Here is a 13,178-nt window from a genome sequence, read left to right on the forward strand (position 1 = left end):
GTTTACACGACGTTTGGAGGCTACGCGGGCACCGATCGAGGTCGGTACGTGCGTAGTGTAAACGGGGTAATAAAGAAATTCGAATCGTCTACTCGTTTTTGTCGTTTTTTAGTCAGTGATTCCTTATTTATGCTTTCATAACTTTAATTTTATATTTGATCGCATACGCGGAGATATTTTGTATTGCATTGTGTTGTATCGTCCAAACTTACCTCATTGATGTCCTGAGAATGATCAAGGCGTTGAAGGGAAACATTGTAATCAGTATTCCTCCTCATTACGCGTCCTTTTCTCACTTCACAGTATTCTCAGTCTGATGATCCAAAGTTTATTCTTTATTCCTGTTTAATTTCTCGCTTAACAAACTAGTTTTGCTTTGTCAGTTCTTGTATTTCTAGTGTAGAATTGTATAGGAGAAACATTCTACGTGAATATAAAAATTGTCAAAGTTGGAGTCATTATCATTATTTTTTCAAAAACCTAGGATTTCAATTCAATGAAAAGTAGAATTATACAATAAGTAGAATACAAAAAATAGAAATACAAAAAGTAGAATAATTCAATGCGAAATCATTATTATCCTTTTATTTACGCTGTATATTTTGATGAAATGCTCATTGATATTCTGTTCTAGGACTCACTGATGACCTTCTTTGAGAAATATTTCTGAATTCTTTTTGGTGAAAAAGTAGGGCTTCTCCTCTGTCGGGCATAAATATTGCTTGAGCCTTACATCCTCAATTTTTTCCGTTTTATTTCCCACAGGCTGTAGCATGTTGTTCCAAAGTTGAATGGCCACTGAAAAGGAAAGGTATCCGTGATGAAAACTTATAACACTGTATCATGCGAGGAATATTTGTAGAATACTATTTCGTGTTTGGGAGGTACATTAATAGGAACTTTGCCGATAACACACATCATATAGGTTTCTTATGTCTTCGTTCATTTAGTTGAAATCGTAATTGGTAATACGTGGAATCCTTTCGTACGCAATTCCATGATCAAAGTATTACTGCACGCCTTTCCCTTCAATTAGCGACTCTTGATTTTTATGCCATCATAAGTTGAACGAAGTACAAGTGAAATTAAGGGAAAAATTTAGTTGTACTGTGTCGATTGTAAAGTGCTGCATAAAACAATTGACTTTGTCCGCAGTCACGCGCACGGTTGCAAATTTATATACACCAAGGGTGAAGTTAGCCATGAATAAATATTTGGCCTTGTCGGGATTCGAACCCAGATTTCCCTATTGCCGGTCAGACGTGTTATTCAGTTACACCAACACGAATACACCAAAAAGTGGAGTCTGAAGTGGTCCTCTAAGTGAGTTGTCATTCGTCGCGCATATAGATGGGTTTGCAAACGTCGCAACTGACGGAAAAACTATTCCGAGATTCAGGGGGCAATAAGGTGAATTAGGGGTGTCAGCCGATATTCATATACATATATAATAATGTGATCAATCAAATGGATAACTTTTCAATGCTAGTACCTGCAATTACAAACATTGTTCTGCAAAATTTGGAAAAAAAAGTGGATAGCATTGCACTCATAACCGCGCCGCGGACATTTTTTAAAACGGATTAAAATGCGACTGAAGTGGCGACAGAAATCAGCCTTCTGTGGGATGGGATTGGACCTTCTCTATGCAGTTTCCTTGTACACCACCAAGCAAACTTCTCAGAAGCTATCTTTCCTGACCGGCAAACAAGAAATCCGGGTTCGAATCCCGGCTAAGACAAATATTTTTTCGTGGCGAAATTCATCCTCGGTGAATGTTTTTTGATTTTCCTGATTTTTTGGGAGTAAATTATTCTGTTTTCAGTCATTAGAGGTCTGCTCTTTCGATGTGATTTTACTGTATCATTACCGTTGGATGCAAGCATTGTTTTTGCTTGAAAGGATCCTTGAAATGATTTTATTCTGGGAATGGATTAGTTTATAAGTTTGAATATTGCCTGTCGGATGGATCCAATTTTTCAATGGAATGTGATTAAATTGCTATTCACAGATGAAATAAGCATCGTCAATCGTGCACGCAAATAATTTCCCTTGTTAAAAATCACCTTCTGCATTTCCTCTTTGGCTGAGATGGTGGCAGTCCGGTGTCCATATCGTGGATATATTCTGTATCAATTCCTTGAGGACTGGGCTTTCAGCCTCGCCCTCTTCTATGGGTCCATTGAGCACCCTTGAGAAGGGCTGTAATTCCACTGTGAAATATTCTCTGCCGTCGTATCGTCCGCTGAATACCTGGAAAAACATTAAGTACATTGCATTTATTATTTTCCGAGTAATCTTGCGTGTAACGGTTGTTTTACATGGTATATTTTGCCAATCACTGGAGCCTACCCCCTTCACCTTGTTGAAAGCATGAATGTGACTCGCTCCATGCTAGATCCTTCGCCTTTTCATAACACCGTTACACAGCATGATATATATATATATATAAATAGTTCAAGTTAATATCGATAAACACAGAGACACAAAGAAGAAACACTCACTTTCCTCACCATTCATACTTCAGCTGAAGAAGAAGCCTGAAGTGCTTCGATAGCTTCGAGTTTATTTATTCAATATTCAATTCAAGAAAATTTTCCCCTCTCTTCCACGGATCACGTATAAGAGACCACCTAACCTCAGCACCATCTTCAAAGCCACCCGCCCCCTTCAAAAATTGAATTCAGTCCCCACTACCCCACCCTCGCCGTGCAACCGTCCTAGATGTAAAACCTGTAAAATTTTCTCTCCACCCCCAGCCTCTTTCCTCTCCAAACTTAAATTCCTCCCGATATCTCCTTCCACCACCTGTACCTCCACCAACATCATATACCTCCTTCAATGCAACTTCTGCCCCGCTTTTTATATAGGCCAATGCTCCACCCCCCTCAACCTCAGAATAAATAATCACCGCGCCTCCTGTTGTCCGTCGTCTCCACACGCATCTCTCCCGGTCCCCACACATTGTTTTTCGCATGATTCCATCTTTAATCTATGTTTCAAAGTTTCTATCGTTGCCTCCCTGTCACCCACTGACTCGCCCCTCAATCTCCACACCCTCGAATTGGCATGCATCTGGCGTTTGCAAGCCAACAAGCACCCTGGTCTGAATGTATCTTGTTGAGTTAGCCCCGCCCCAATACACCCCTCCCCTCTTCCCCCCACCTTTCCCCTTTTTCCAACACACTCCTTCCCCACTCATTCTCTCCTTGACTGATGAAGTAGCTACAACTACGAAAGTCTTTCATTTTGATTTTTCGTGTGAGTGTTTCCTTTTTTTGTGTCTATGTTTAGTGACTGTGTTTTGAACATTCATTACTGTTGTTGCCTCAAAGCTGTGGAACGATTTGCCGAAACAGGTAAAAGACAGTGCATCACAGGAAATATTTAAGAAAAGGATTGTCACCCACTTACTTTCTGGCGACCCATGAATACTGATTATGTAATTCATTTATCTGCTCATTGATATGATTAATACCCATTGTTGTGTGAGAAGTATCAATTAAGTTCTTATATCAGTTGTTAAGCTAAATTTCCTTTTTTAAAGTTGTGTATTTGTTTCTTGGTATGTTTAATGCTCGTTTTTCTGCTAGCAAAAGAAATTGTTCTTTTCCAGTTCATTGTTAAATGATTGTAACATTGTATATGTCTATTGGTAGCAATGCATATGACCACTTCCTTATTTGTTTTCAGATTGGTTTATTACCATGTTAATTGACCTGCGCACCACTTTAATAATTTCTTTATTCCAAAGGAGTTCACTTCTAGAACAATAAATGAGTTAATTATTATTAATTACTATTATTATTAAAGGACACTTGACAGCAGGCCTTTGCATTGGTATGGGAGGCTGGGAAGAGGAAGGCAAGATCATGGACGACTTTCGCCTAAAATGAGAGTTTGTTTGTTCATAAAAGAGTCCCTTTCCCCACTTAAAGCACAGAATGGAAGTGCATTCTCCTTTCAACTCACAACTTTCTTTTAGGCGTAAGTTCTTCTAGCTTATTTTTGCTGATAAAGTAGTCTTAAACTTCATCATCATTAGTAAACAATCCTAGGATTGGTTTGACTCAGCTCTCCATTTCTCTCTCCTATCCTCTAACCTTTTCATAGCTACATATTTCTTCCCTTTTACATCCTTTATAACCTGTCCTATGTAACTCATTCGGGGCCGTCCCTTGCCCTTTTTCCCTTCCACTTGCCCTTCAACGATTGCCTTCATCAGACCATTGTGCCTCAAAATGTGGCCAGCTTAAGGTGTCATAAACTCTGGTACATCTTGTTAAATACAATTTTATTCGATCTTAGAGAGATGCCTTAATGTATGTATTTTTGGGAATAAGGAGTAGGTCTCAGGCTGCTATCATCTCATTTAAAAAAGTCATGGCAAATTCTCATTTTGGTTATGCATTTTCATAACATCGAAAAAGGAAGCATGCTGTTTGGAGTAAAATTTTTTTTCATGGGTGAGGCATTATTGAAAATATATTAAAATCCGTATTTAAAGCAGCATGGTATATGCGTAATACTATCATTTAGAAAAAAAGCGATTAGGTTACAGGCGTTTTAAGCTTTTAAAAAATTAGGCGACGCCAATAATGTTAATATTTTGTAGGGATATAATTCTCACCAATTCCTCTTCGGCTTTTTGGTAGCTACGCACAACTCTGGATAGCCGGAGCATGCTTTCTTTCACGTCATTTGCCGAATACATGCATGCACAGAAAGCTCGTGATAAGAACTGGCATGTTAAACTTATGGGTAACTTTAGCTGGATCGTAGGATCTGAAAATAAGAGTTTGTGCAATTCCTTTAATTCTCAATTATTATAATTCCCTGGCGCAGAGAGCTGATAAAGGGTCTGTTCTTTGCTTGTCATTGATAGCAAATTAATTCATTTGGGAGATCCTCGTTGAACACTTATTGTATATTCATTACTATTTATCAATAATCATAGCAGAATTATTTGTACAAGTCATTATTTCAAGTAAGTATCCAGTCGTTAAAAAGTAACTTTCGAAATTTCCCTTCCCATCCTGAAAAATGCAGGAAAACCTAAAAAATAGGGGTCATTCAATTTTTTTAGAGTTACCATACATACAAATATCTAATTTCTCAGAAAAAATAAACTTTAATTAGAAAAAACAAATTACATATTAATAAAAATAGGGTGAAGAATTCTTAAACGAAAAGCAAAACTAGTAATTTGCTAAGTGGTAACGTAAATTATTTACTTTTAATTATTTGTACACTTTGGAAATTCATTCAAGGCGAAACACCACCAATAGCTACAATGGAATATGTAAACAGGATTTTGCGTGCATTTTTGTACTCTGGAGTTGCTTACCTAGGATATTTATGATGTTTACAAAGACCCTTGGAACATTGTCATACAAATAATCCAGTGCTTTTTGTAGATGGGCTTTGTGAATCTCGGGTGAGTTCTTTTCTTTGTCATTGCATTCATACGTACAAATATTATTATGTCCGATGAACATAGTCACCAACTGTAAAAATGGAAGAAAAAAATATTGCAGCAATAATTAATATGCATCCGGTCCGGCGATTCTATGGACATGAATGAAATATTTAACCGCTAGATGAATGCTCCTTGATGACCATTAGAATTTAGGAGCGAAAATTACTTATTCACGGCTTCGTGATTCTTGCATCAGCTTTTCTATGCATGGTTATATTTATGTAATTAATCGTATATTATGCCCAAGCATTATAAAATTGCTGAAAGGTCAAGGTAATTGATTACTTACTTTATAGTTTTCTATGCTTGTATAATTTGTTTAATTACCCGCGGAAAATGTGTTTGTTATAGAAATGGATAAAATACCCGATTTTCTCAGGGCGATGTAGTCGAAATGGTTTGACGGTAAAAACATAGGAAATCTTAAGTTTTTTTTTAATTATGAACTGAGAATTAATTTCATGAAATTTGACAGATTTTGAGTCAATAACGGCAAAAAATAATTATATAGCTGTTTTTTATTGTAAGTCTGAGAATTATGTTTACTTCACTCGGGTTCTGATTGAACATTATAAGCCACAGAGATGGGAAGAAATCGAAACTTCTCCAAGACTATTCATCAGGCAAAACTATATTTGGCTGGACTAATATGGTGGAAATTAATACTAAATTCGTCATATACCTTCCAATCACGTTCAAAATCTATTCTTCGGTCCCTTCTCATCTTAAAGATGAACATCTTGACCTGGTGTATGATTTCACTGTCCAGGGATCCAGGGACGGCGACATTCAATTGGGCATTATAAGAGAAGAAGTCACCTCGTCCTAGGGCTTGCCCTACCAATTTAGGATTAAACACTTTGATGATGTTTGGCAGGGTAGTTATCTCTCGCCACGTTGCCTGGCCACCTGTGAAAGATCAATGCGTTTTAGTTATCTTCAAGGCTTTTTATTTGCCGAAATGGTTGTAAAATTTACGAGAGATATTCCTTATTTGTGTTTTTTGGTCCCTCGAAAAAATGACTTAGAATGAATGAAGTGATGCTTCGAGGCAAAATGATAAGTATTTGTTTGGTAATTTTACAAATGATTACAGCATTTTTCACCTCCCACCTGAATAATTGTCGTTATATTTTTATTTACTTATCATGGAATGATACCTTCTCTGAGGCGAATTCCCGTCTCAGCTTGCTTGCTATAGTCATTATATGCTAGTGAAGTTTTATGAGCAGTACCTCTTCGGCAGTTTAAATTTTTTTGGAATAAGTATGACGATTTTTGTTTTAAAATGAGAACTTCTTCCATACATTGAGTGAAAGGCGTGGCCTAGAATGTAGTATAAATAAATTGCTAAGAAAAACTCCCCTGGACCGGGAATCGAACCACGGACTTTTGGATTTCCGGGCCAATGCGCAGTCCACTACAATATCAAGGTTCACGATCTCCCATGGTTATTTTAAGGAGCCTCATGGCACCAAGTGGTAGCTGGAGGATGTACTTAGTATTTTAAATGGAATTTTGCTTCGTCATCCTTAAAACAGATATAGCCGGCTGGGGTGGAGAATATTTTAACACCATTCAACCATTACAAGTGGCGCAGAAAGGGTTATCATGGTTATAACGCGATTGTTGAGAAACGGCTACTCATTCCCGCGTTTTTAGGAAATTAAATATTATCAGGGCTGGATTTACCGTAAGGCAAAATAGGCACGTGCCTAGGGGCATCGCAGCCTTCTGTTTTGTAACCGGCAATGAACTGTACTGCAGGCACCTCGAAGGACACCGCCGTCAGCAGCCTTATGTATATGGATGCATATATTTATTTTGAAATGAATTTGAAAGGGGGGGATACCAATCTTTAGATAACGCAAGTAATATGTCCAGCGAATATTCCGGGTTGCAAGCTCGAATGGCGACATTGAATCCCTTATCTCTATTTGCACCATGCTCACCCCATTCATTACATTTGGTTGGAACTCATGCCACTGAATCTTGTATAGAATCTGAAAGGTATTTTTACAGCTGAAGAACTGGACAAATTTTTCAATGCTTCGACCTACCGATGGAAAATTCTAAAGAAATATATTGCGCGGGTACTAAAAAGCCTGTCAGTGACTCGGTGATCGGCACGATATGACGCTTATCAAGCTCTGAGGGAAGGCTGGTGTGGCATCGTGGCAGATCTTGAGAGTATACACGAAGACAGAAATCAAAGGGCAAACACTCGAAGTGGAGCCAAAGGCATCTTATGCTTCCTAGTTGTTTTCTAGATTATCATTCTAAAAACATTTAATACTGTCAGCCAGAATGTCCAAAAACTTAGCACTAATTAGAACACTTGGGTAGATGCTTACGCTTCATGAGCGAAATTTGTGCAAAGTTTAAGAGATAATTTCGACGTCTATGAGAAAGAAGCCTAAGAATTGAGAGGTATTGCTCAATATTCCTACGACATAAGTCCGCGACTGGAGCGAACGAATAGGTATGATGAGACCAAGCAAGGAGAATATGTACCGTCAGATGACACAGAAAACTTTCGCGTCAATATATTTTATTTCATTCTGGATGCATGCAAAGTCCTCCATAAGAGGTTTTATTTTCTTGAAAACCTGTTAGACCAAGATGGATCAATGATTTAAAAAATCGCTGACGATCTCTCAGAAATGTATGTGGATGACTTAGAAAGTGCACTAGCTAACGAGTGCTTGCATGTAAAGGAATATTTAAAAATTGCAGTTTTTAAAGATAAGTCAGCCCCTGGGCTCTTTCCTTCATGAAAAAGATTCACAAGATATGTACGTACCCGAACGTAAAAATTGCTTAACAAGTACTTCTCACCAATCCAGTGACCAATTGCTCTGGAGAAAGATCATTTTCGTTACTGGATCGCGTCAAGAACTATTTGCGGTCAGTCACTTAAGAAGAAAGGTTAAAATCTACTGCACTCCTAGCAATTGAAAAAGATGTGACGAAAAACTTGATCTACGATGCCATAATTAATGAATTTGCCGAAAAGAAGACAAGAAGGAAACCTTTGAAGTAGTTCTCGTTGTGCTTGAGGCAGGCCCCGTTATGTCTTCCAAAATTCTTAATTTGCACTTTAATTTCTCTTGAAGATATTGCAGGAAGATATGAAGTTCACCGTATTCCTTTTTTAGATGCTTTGTTAAATTTAACATTTCGTTCGTACCACTGCTGTTCATGCGTTTCAAAATAAGTGTGTGTTCTACTATTTTTTATACTTTACTAGCCGACTCGGCGAACTTCGTACCGCCTAACAATCACAGTATAGTTACACCATTAATAAATAAATAAAGAGCGGCTGTACCGTTTTTAAACATATTTGACTTATTATAATAAAATAAGGAAACAAATTCAATTAAACTACGAAAATTCTATGTTTTCCCTGCGTAAAATTCAAGCTGTCAGCCACATGTCTGTTTATTCCTTTTTTAGAACCTTACCTCCTGCGAAGGGCTATGCCTTATCATAAAAATCGGGGATGAAGGGGGGTCAAATGAGGAGGGGCGCTCAATGGAGTGGTGCCTATAGCGTAAATTTCGGTAAATACGGACCTGAATAATCTCCCTTTAAGGTATCCTTTCATTTACAAAGTCCTTAGAGCTTTCCATAATCGTAGCGCTGGAAAGGACAGACCCAGTCTCCAGAGCAAACTCGCGGCCACTCGGAGCGCTTGACTTGAAGTTTCTGTAGTTTAAAAATGGTGGGTTTTCGATGTGAACGGAATCCGTAATTTTGGTTCGTAGTGGAATCAGCGATCTAGGGTAAAAATTCGTGTCGCAATTTTTCTCCACCGTGTACATGAACACATTAGTCGATAGGAGAGTAGAGTGGAGAGCTGCGTCAGACCAATCTTCGGATTGTTGACTCGTTGTAAGAAGATTTCCATATTCTATTCGCACTTACCGCCCGAGAACACCACTCCTCTGTCTGAGATTATGAGACCCCAAGTGCTTCTTTCCCTGGCCGCGTTGCCACTGGCGATGGAATCTCCCATGGCTGACACCACGTCGATATCCCCCGGTCGTAGTTTGTGGACGCTCGTTGGCTTGGTGTCCGATCTCCATTTCGGTCTGTTCTCTGCCACTTCGCAAGGAAAAGGCGTGGACAGCGGCACCCTTTCCTGCACGACCGTGTGGAAATCCTCGGGTGGATATGTCATCGACTCCGCTTCCTGTGTTCGAAAAATAATAGAAATAAGCAACAGAATGTAGAAGAATAATCTGGTGTTTTCCCGTCGTATAAATGGAATGAAATATTCTTGGTTCGTACACCAGGTGAGTTTCTTACTTTCTATTGGAATTTCGACCACCGATTGGTTGGTCTTCATAAGAATTTCTTATTCCATTCGCTGTATTTATCCGATTGAGAGTACGTTACTAAGAGTTCTTTGAACAAAGCGTAGAGTACCTTATCCGGACAAGTCAAGCTCATGGTATTCAGAAATCTTGACGACCAACAATTTCGTGGTTGAAACGTCGATACAAATGGAAAAAATGAAGCGATGGAATGCCCGAGAACTGCTAATTTAACTGAATTTAGTTGGAATGATGAATGGGAGAGTGTCAGCTGGTTTTTAAATATAGGTAGTTTTTCCACGCATTACAATTAAAATACATCTTAACTGTTTGAGGAGCTTGAAAACGTTCGTTTTGAAGAGGGGTGCCTGCAGCATCTAAAATAAATTTGGCTTGTAATGTTAACCTTTGGCTTGTTATGTTAACAAACCATCTTCATATATCCCAGTAGTTAATTTAAATTTACTGTTGCAGTTTTTTTTAAGCGTGGAATGCTCAAATTTCGAGCGTCAGTCAGTGTAATACAATAGTAAGGACAGGGAGATTTCAAAGGTTCGGTATTTTTGGGTGTTTTTCTGTTTCAGAGGACGAAGGGAAAATTGAATTCTACTTTAGAAACAATAATAATATTCCAATGTAGCAAATACATTTTTTTATAATTGATTCTCATCTCCTAAGTACCTATAAAATTTCATGTAGGTATGGATTAAGTCAACCACGCAAATTTTCAGGGTTTCTCTCCATGATGAGGCGGTGAAATGTTTTGCTGGAATTTTTATTAAATAAATATGCCTGGGAAAAAAATTAAGGTTCCAGATTCCGGAAAAAAGCATTTAACTCAACGCACGCATGAGATTTTAGAGTTTTCGATGTTATTTCGACAAAGTTTTGAACTTTTTTTGCAACTGGCAACCCACAAATTATCAAAAATGCATGAAGTGGAAATTAGCTTTTTAACACGCCTCTAAACCAAATATTTTAAAAGCAAGCATTTCTTTTGATTATCTTTATATTTTATTAATTATATTATATTAATAATATTATGGAAGTCATAGTACTAATTTTTCATTAACAAAAGGGCTTATTTATTAAGCATTCTTATGCATGGGTATTCGTTTCAAAATTTTGCATTAAAATTGGTTAAATCTAAACGTTTAGGGCTCTGGGAACAATGTTTACTATTACTAAATAAAGAAATTCTGCTTATCTGAAACCCTGCCACTATATACCACTACTCAGAGTAAATTTGATCCGAGAATTAAGTCATTTTTCGGCCCACTTTACACTAAATAGGGAAGTGTTGTCTTAAGTGGGCATAGCGGTTGGCAGATGATCGAAGGGATCCGTTGTAAGACCTCAAGTGAAGCCTTGGGACACCCCAGAATTAATCCTCGAAGCGTGAGGTGGCCCGAGGAAAGAAACTCCTCTAACCCTGAATGTTTGTTATGTTACACATTTGTGGCTAAGTCCGGGGTGAGCTTTACCCTCCCCTATCAAAGTCAACCTTTGGTTTGAATCACTGGGTGAGTGAGCGGCCATGCATTATTATTATTAAAGTATTCTACCAATTAAGGTAGGTTTGCATGGAGTATTTAAGATGTAATCTAACAGTCTCCCTTCATCGACTTCCCTCTTCAATTCATAATTAGGCCTACTCCCTTTCATTCTATCCATGAATCCTGTTCTCTTCCTTCCTCTCCCTCGTTTATCCAACATTCAAGGTACCATCTTACATTCTACTACTGTTTTCAACATCCCCTCCTTGCTAAATACTAGCTCCATCCATACCTTCTTTCTCCTCCATATCTCAACCAGAAACAGTCTCTCCTCACCCACCATGTCCAGCACTTCGTCGCTCCTCCTCCTCTCCGTCCAATTCACTTTATCCATTTTTTCTCAACTCTCACATCTTGAACGCCTCCAGTCTTTTCTCGTCCTCCTTCCTAAGCGTTCATGTGTCCGTATCGTAAAGCACTACTTTCAAAATCAGTCTCTTTGCTAACCTTTTCTTTAAATTTATACATAACAATTCTCTCATAAGATCCTTCCTGTTAATGAAGGGCTGCTTTGCGAACGCAGTTCTCTTTCTGATATCATTACTGCTGTATCCGTTTCCCTCTAATGTGCTTCCTAAATAGATGAATTGTTCTACCTGCTTAAGTTTTTCCCCACCTACTTTTACCTTGAGTCTCATATACCGTGGTCGCGATGCTTTACTTAACCGCATACCCTGGTCTTCTTGTGATTAATCCTCTTCCTATATTCCTCGCAGCACCTGTGTAACGCAACCACTACAGGCCACAGCCCCCTCGCTGACTGGCTAATCAATACATAATCAACCGCGAACCTCACTGGTTTTTACATAATTCCTCGCAATTTTACTCCAGCTACCAGATCATCCCACGTTTCTCTTACCATCTCCTTAGCATACACGTTAAAAACCAGAGGGGATAGAGGACATCCTTGCAGCACTCCGCGGTCAATGCTTGCCTACCTTAATTTTCCGTTTGCTACCCTCACTTGCGCAGTCTGGCCCATAAATAGATTACGAATTAGTCGCCTTATCCTCCAATCAACTCCTATTTTCTTAATAATAGCCATTAATTTTACCGAGTCTACCCAGTAAATAATTTTTCAAAATCCACGAAGCAGGCATACACGTCCCTGTCATATTCCTAAGTTCCTCCCCACCGTGGACCTCATTTTCGCTATAGCATCTCGAGTTGACTTTCCACTTTGGTCCCCCTTGGTCTTCTTGTGATTAATCCTCATGTCATATTTGAATAATTTATTTCTGGATCGGACTTACCTTAACTATGAGATCGATTTTCTTGAGGGAGAAGAGGTCATCCGTTGCGGTTCCCGACTGCATGTAGTTCTGCGCCGTGGCTCGTCCTATCAGCAGCAGAAAGGCGAAGCCAAATCGGAGCGACAACTTTTTGCCCTTCGCATTCGGCGGGGCGATCCCGCAAGAGCTTTTCTCCATGGTGGCATCCAGCGACTGACGACTTCGCTCGAAAACCCGCCCGAAATACAAGTTTACCTTGTGCTGCGGGATGTTGTATTGCAGTGGGCAAGTGGCCACTACGGATGAGGAAATTGGGACACGGCCGAAGGCCTCTACGTTTTCGGCAGGTAATATCGATAATGTGCCGATAATTATGGCAGTGATGCTTCAGGAGGTACTGAGGGATCAACTACGTAATGAACGCCTTTTCAGTTTGACAGTATGTGTGTATGAACGAAGAGTCAATATAATTTTCGACAAAATGTTTCATTTCGAATTTTTAAGTAAATTTCTTTTTATGCTTTATCACAAAATTTTTGGAAGAAACTTGTCCTAAAAAATTTCTTCTTTTCTTATTCGGTGAGAAAATTTT

General features: G+C 38.7%; 1 protein-coding gene across 1 annotated transcript; it reads right to left on the reverse strand.

Annotated features, from left to right (window-relative positions):
- Window positions 1-570: 570 nt before the first annotated feature.
- On the reverse strand, window positions 571-12,773 carry LOC124160355 (phospholipase B1, membrane-associated-like). Its single transcript, XM_046536197.1, has 7 exons — window positions 12,608-12,773; window positions 9,407-9,674; window positions 6,162-6,388; window positions 5,348-5,507; window positions 4,631-4,785; window positions 2,067-2,253; window positions 571-798 (listed from the first exon to the last, which is right to left on the reverse strand). The coding sequence occupies exons 1-7, from the start codon at window positions 12,668-12,670 to the stop codon at window positions 638-640; spliced, it is 1,221 nt and encodes a 406-aa protein (XP_046392153.1). The 5' UTR covers window positions 12,671-12,773; the 3' UTR covers window positions 571-637.
- Window positions 12,774-13,178: the final 405 nt, after the last annotated feature.

This window comes from Ischnura elegans, chromosome 6, assembly GCF_921293095.1.
Source record: "Ischnura elegans chromosome 6, ioIscEleg1.1, whole genome shotgun sequence".
NCBI classification, from domain to species: Eukaryota; Metazoa; Arthropoda; class Insecta; order Odonata; family Coenagrionidae; genus Ischnura; species Ischnura elegans.

Bases quoted from the DNA above. Each gene is read 5' to 3' on its own strand.
- LOC124160355 (XM_046536197.1), bottom strand. From the start codon at position 12,670: ATGCAGTCGGGAACCGCAACGGATGACCTCTTCTCCCTCAAGAAAATC. The intron at 9,675-12,607 runs GTAAGTCCGATC...TTTCGAACACAG, and splicing joins AAATCGATCTCATAGTTAAG to GAAGCGGAGTCGATGACATA. The intron at 4,786-5,347 runs GTAAGCAACTCC...TCTTATTTTCAG, and splicing joins AAACATCATAAATATCCTAG to ATCCTACGATCCAGCTAAAG.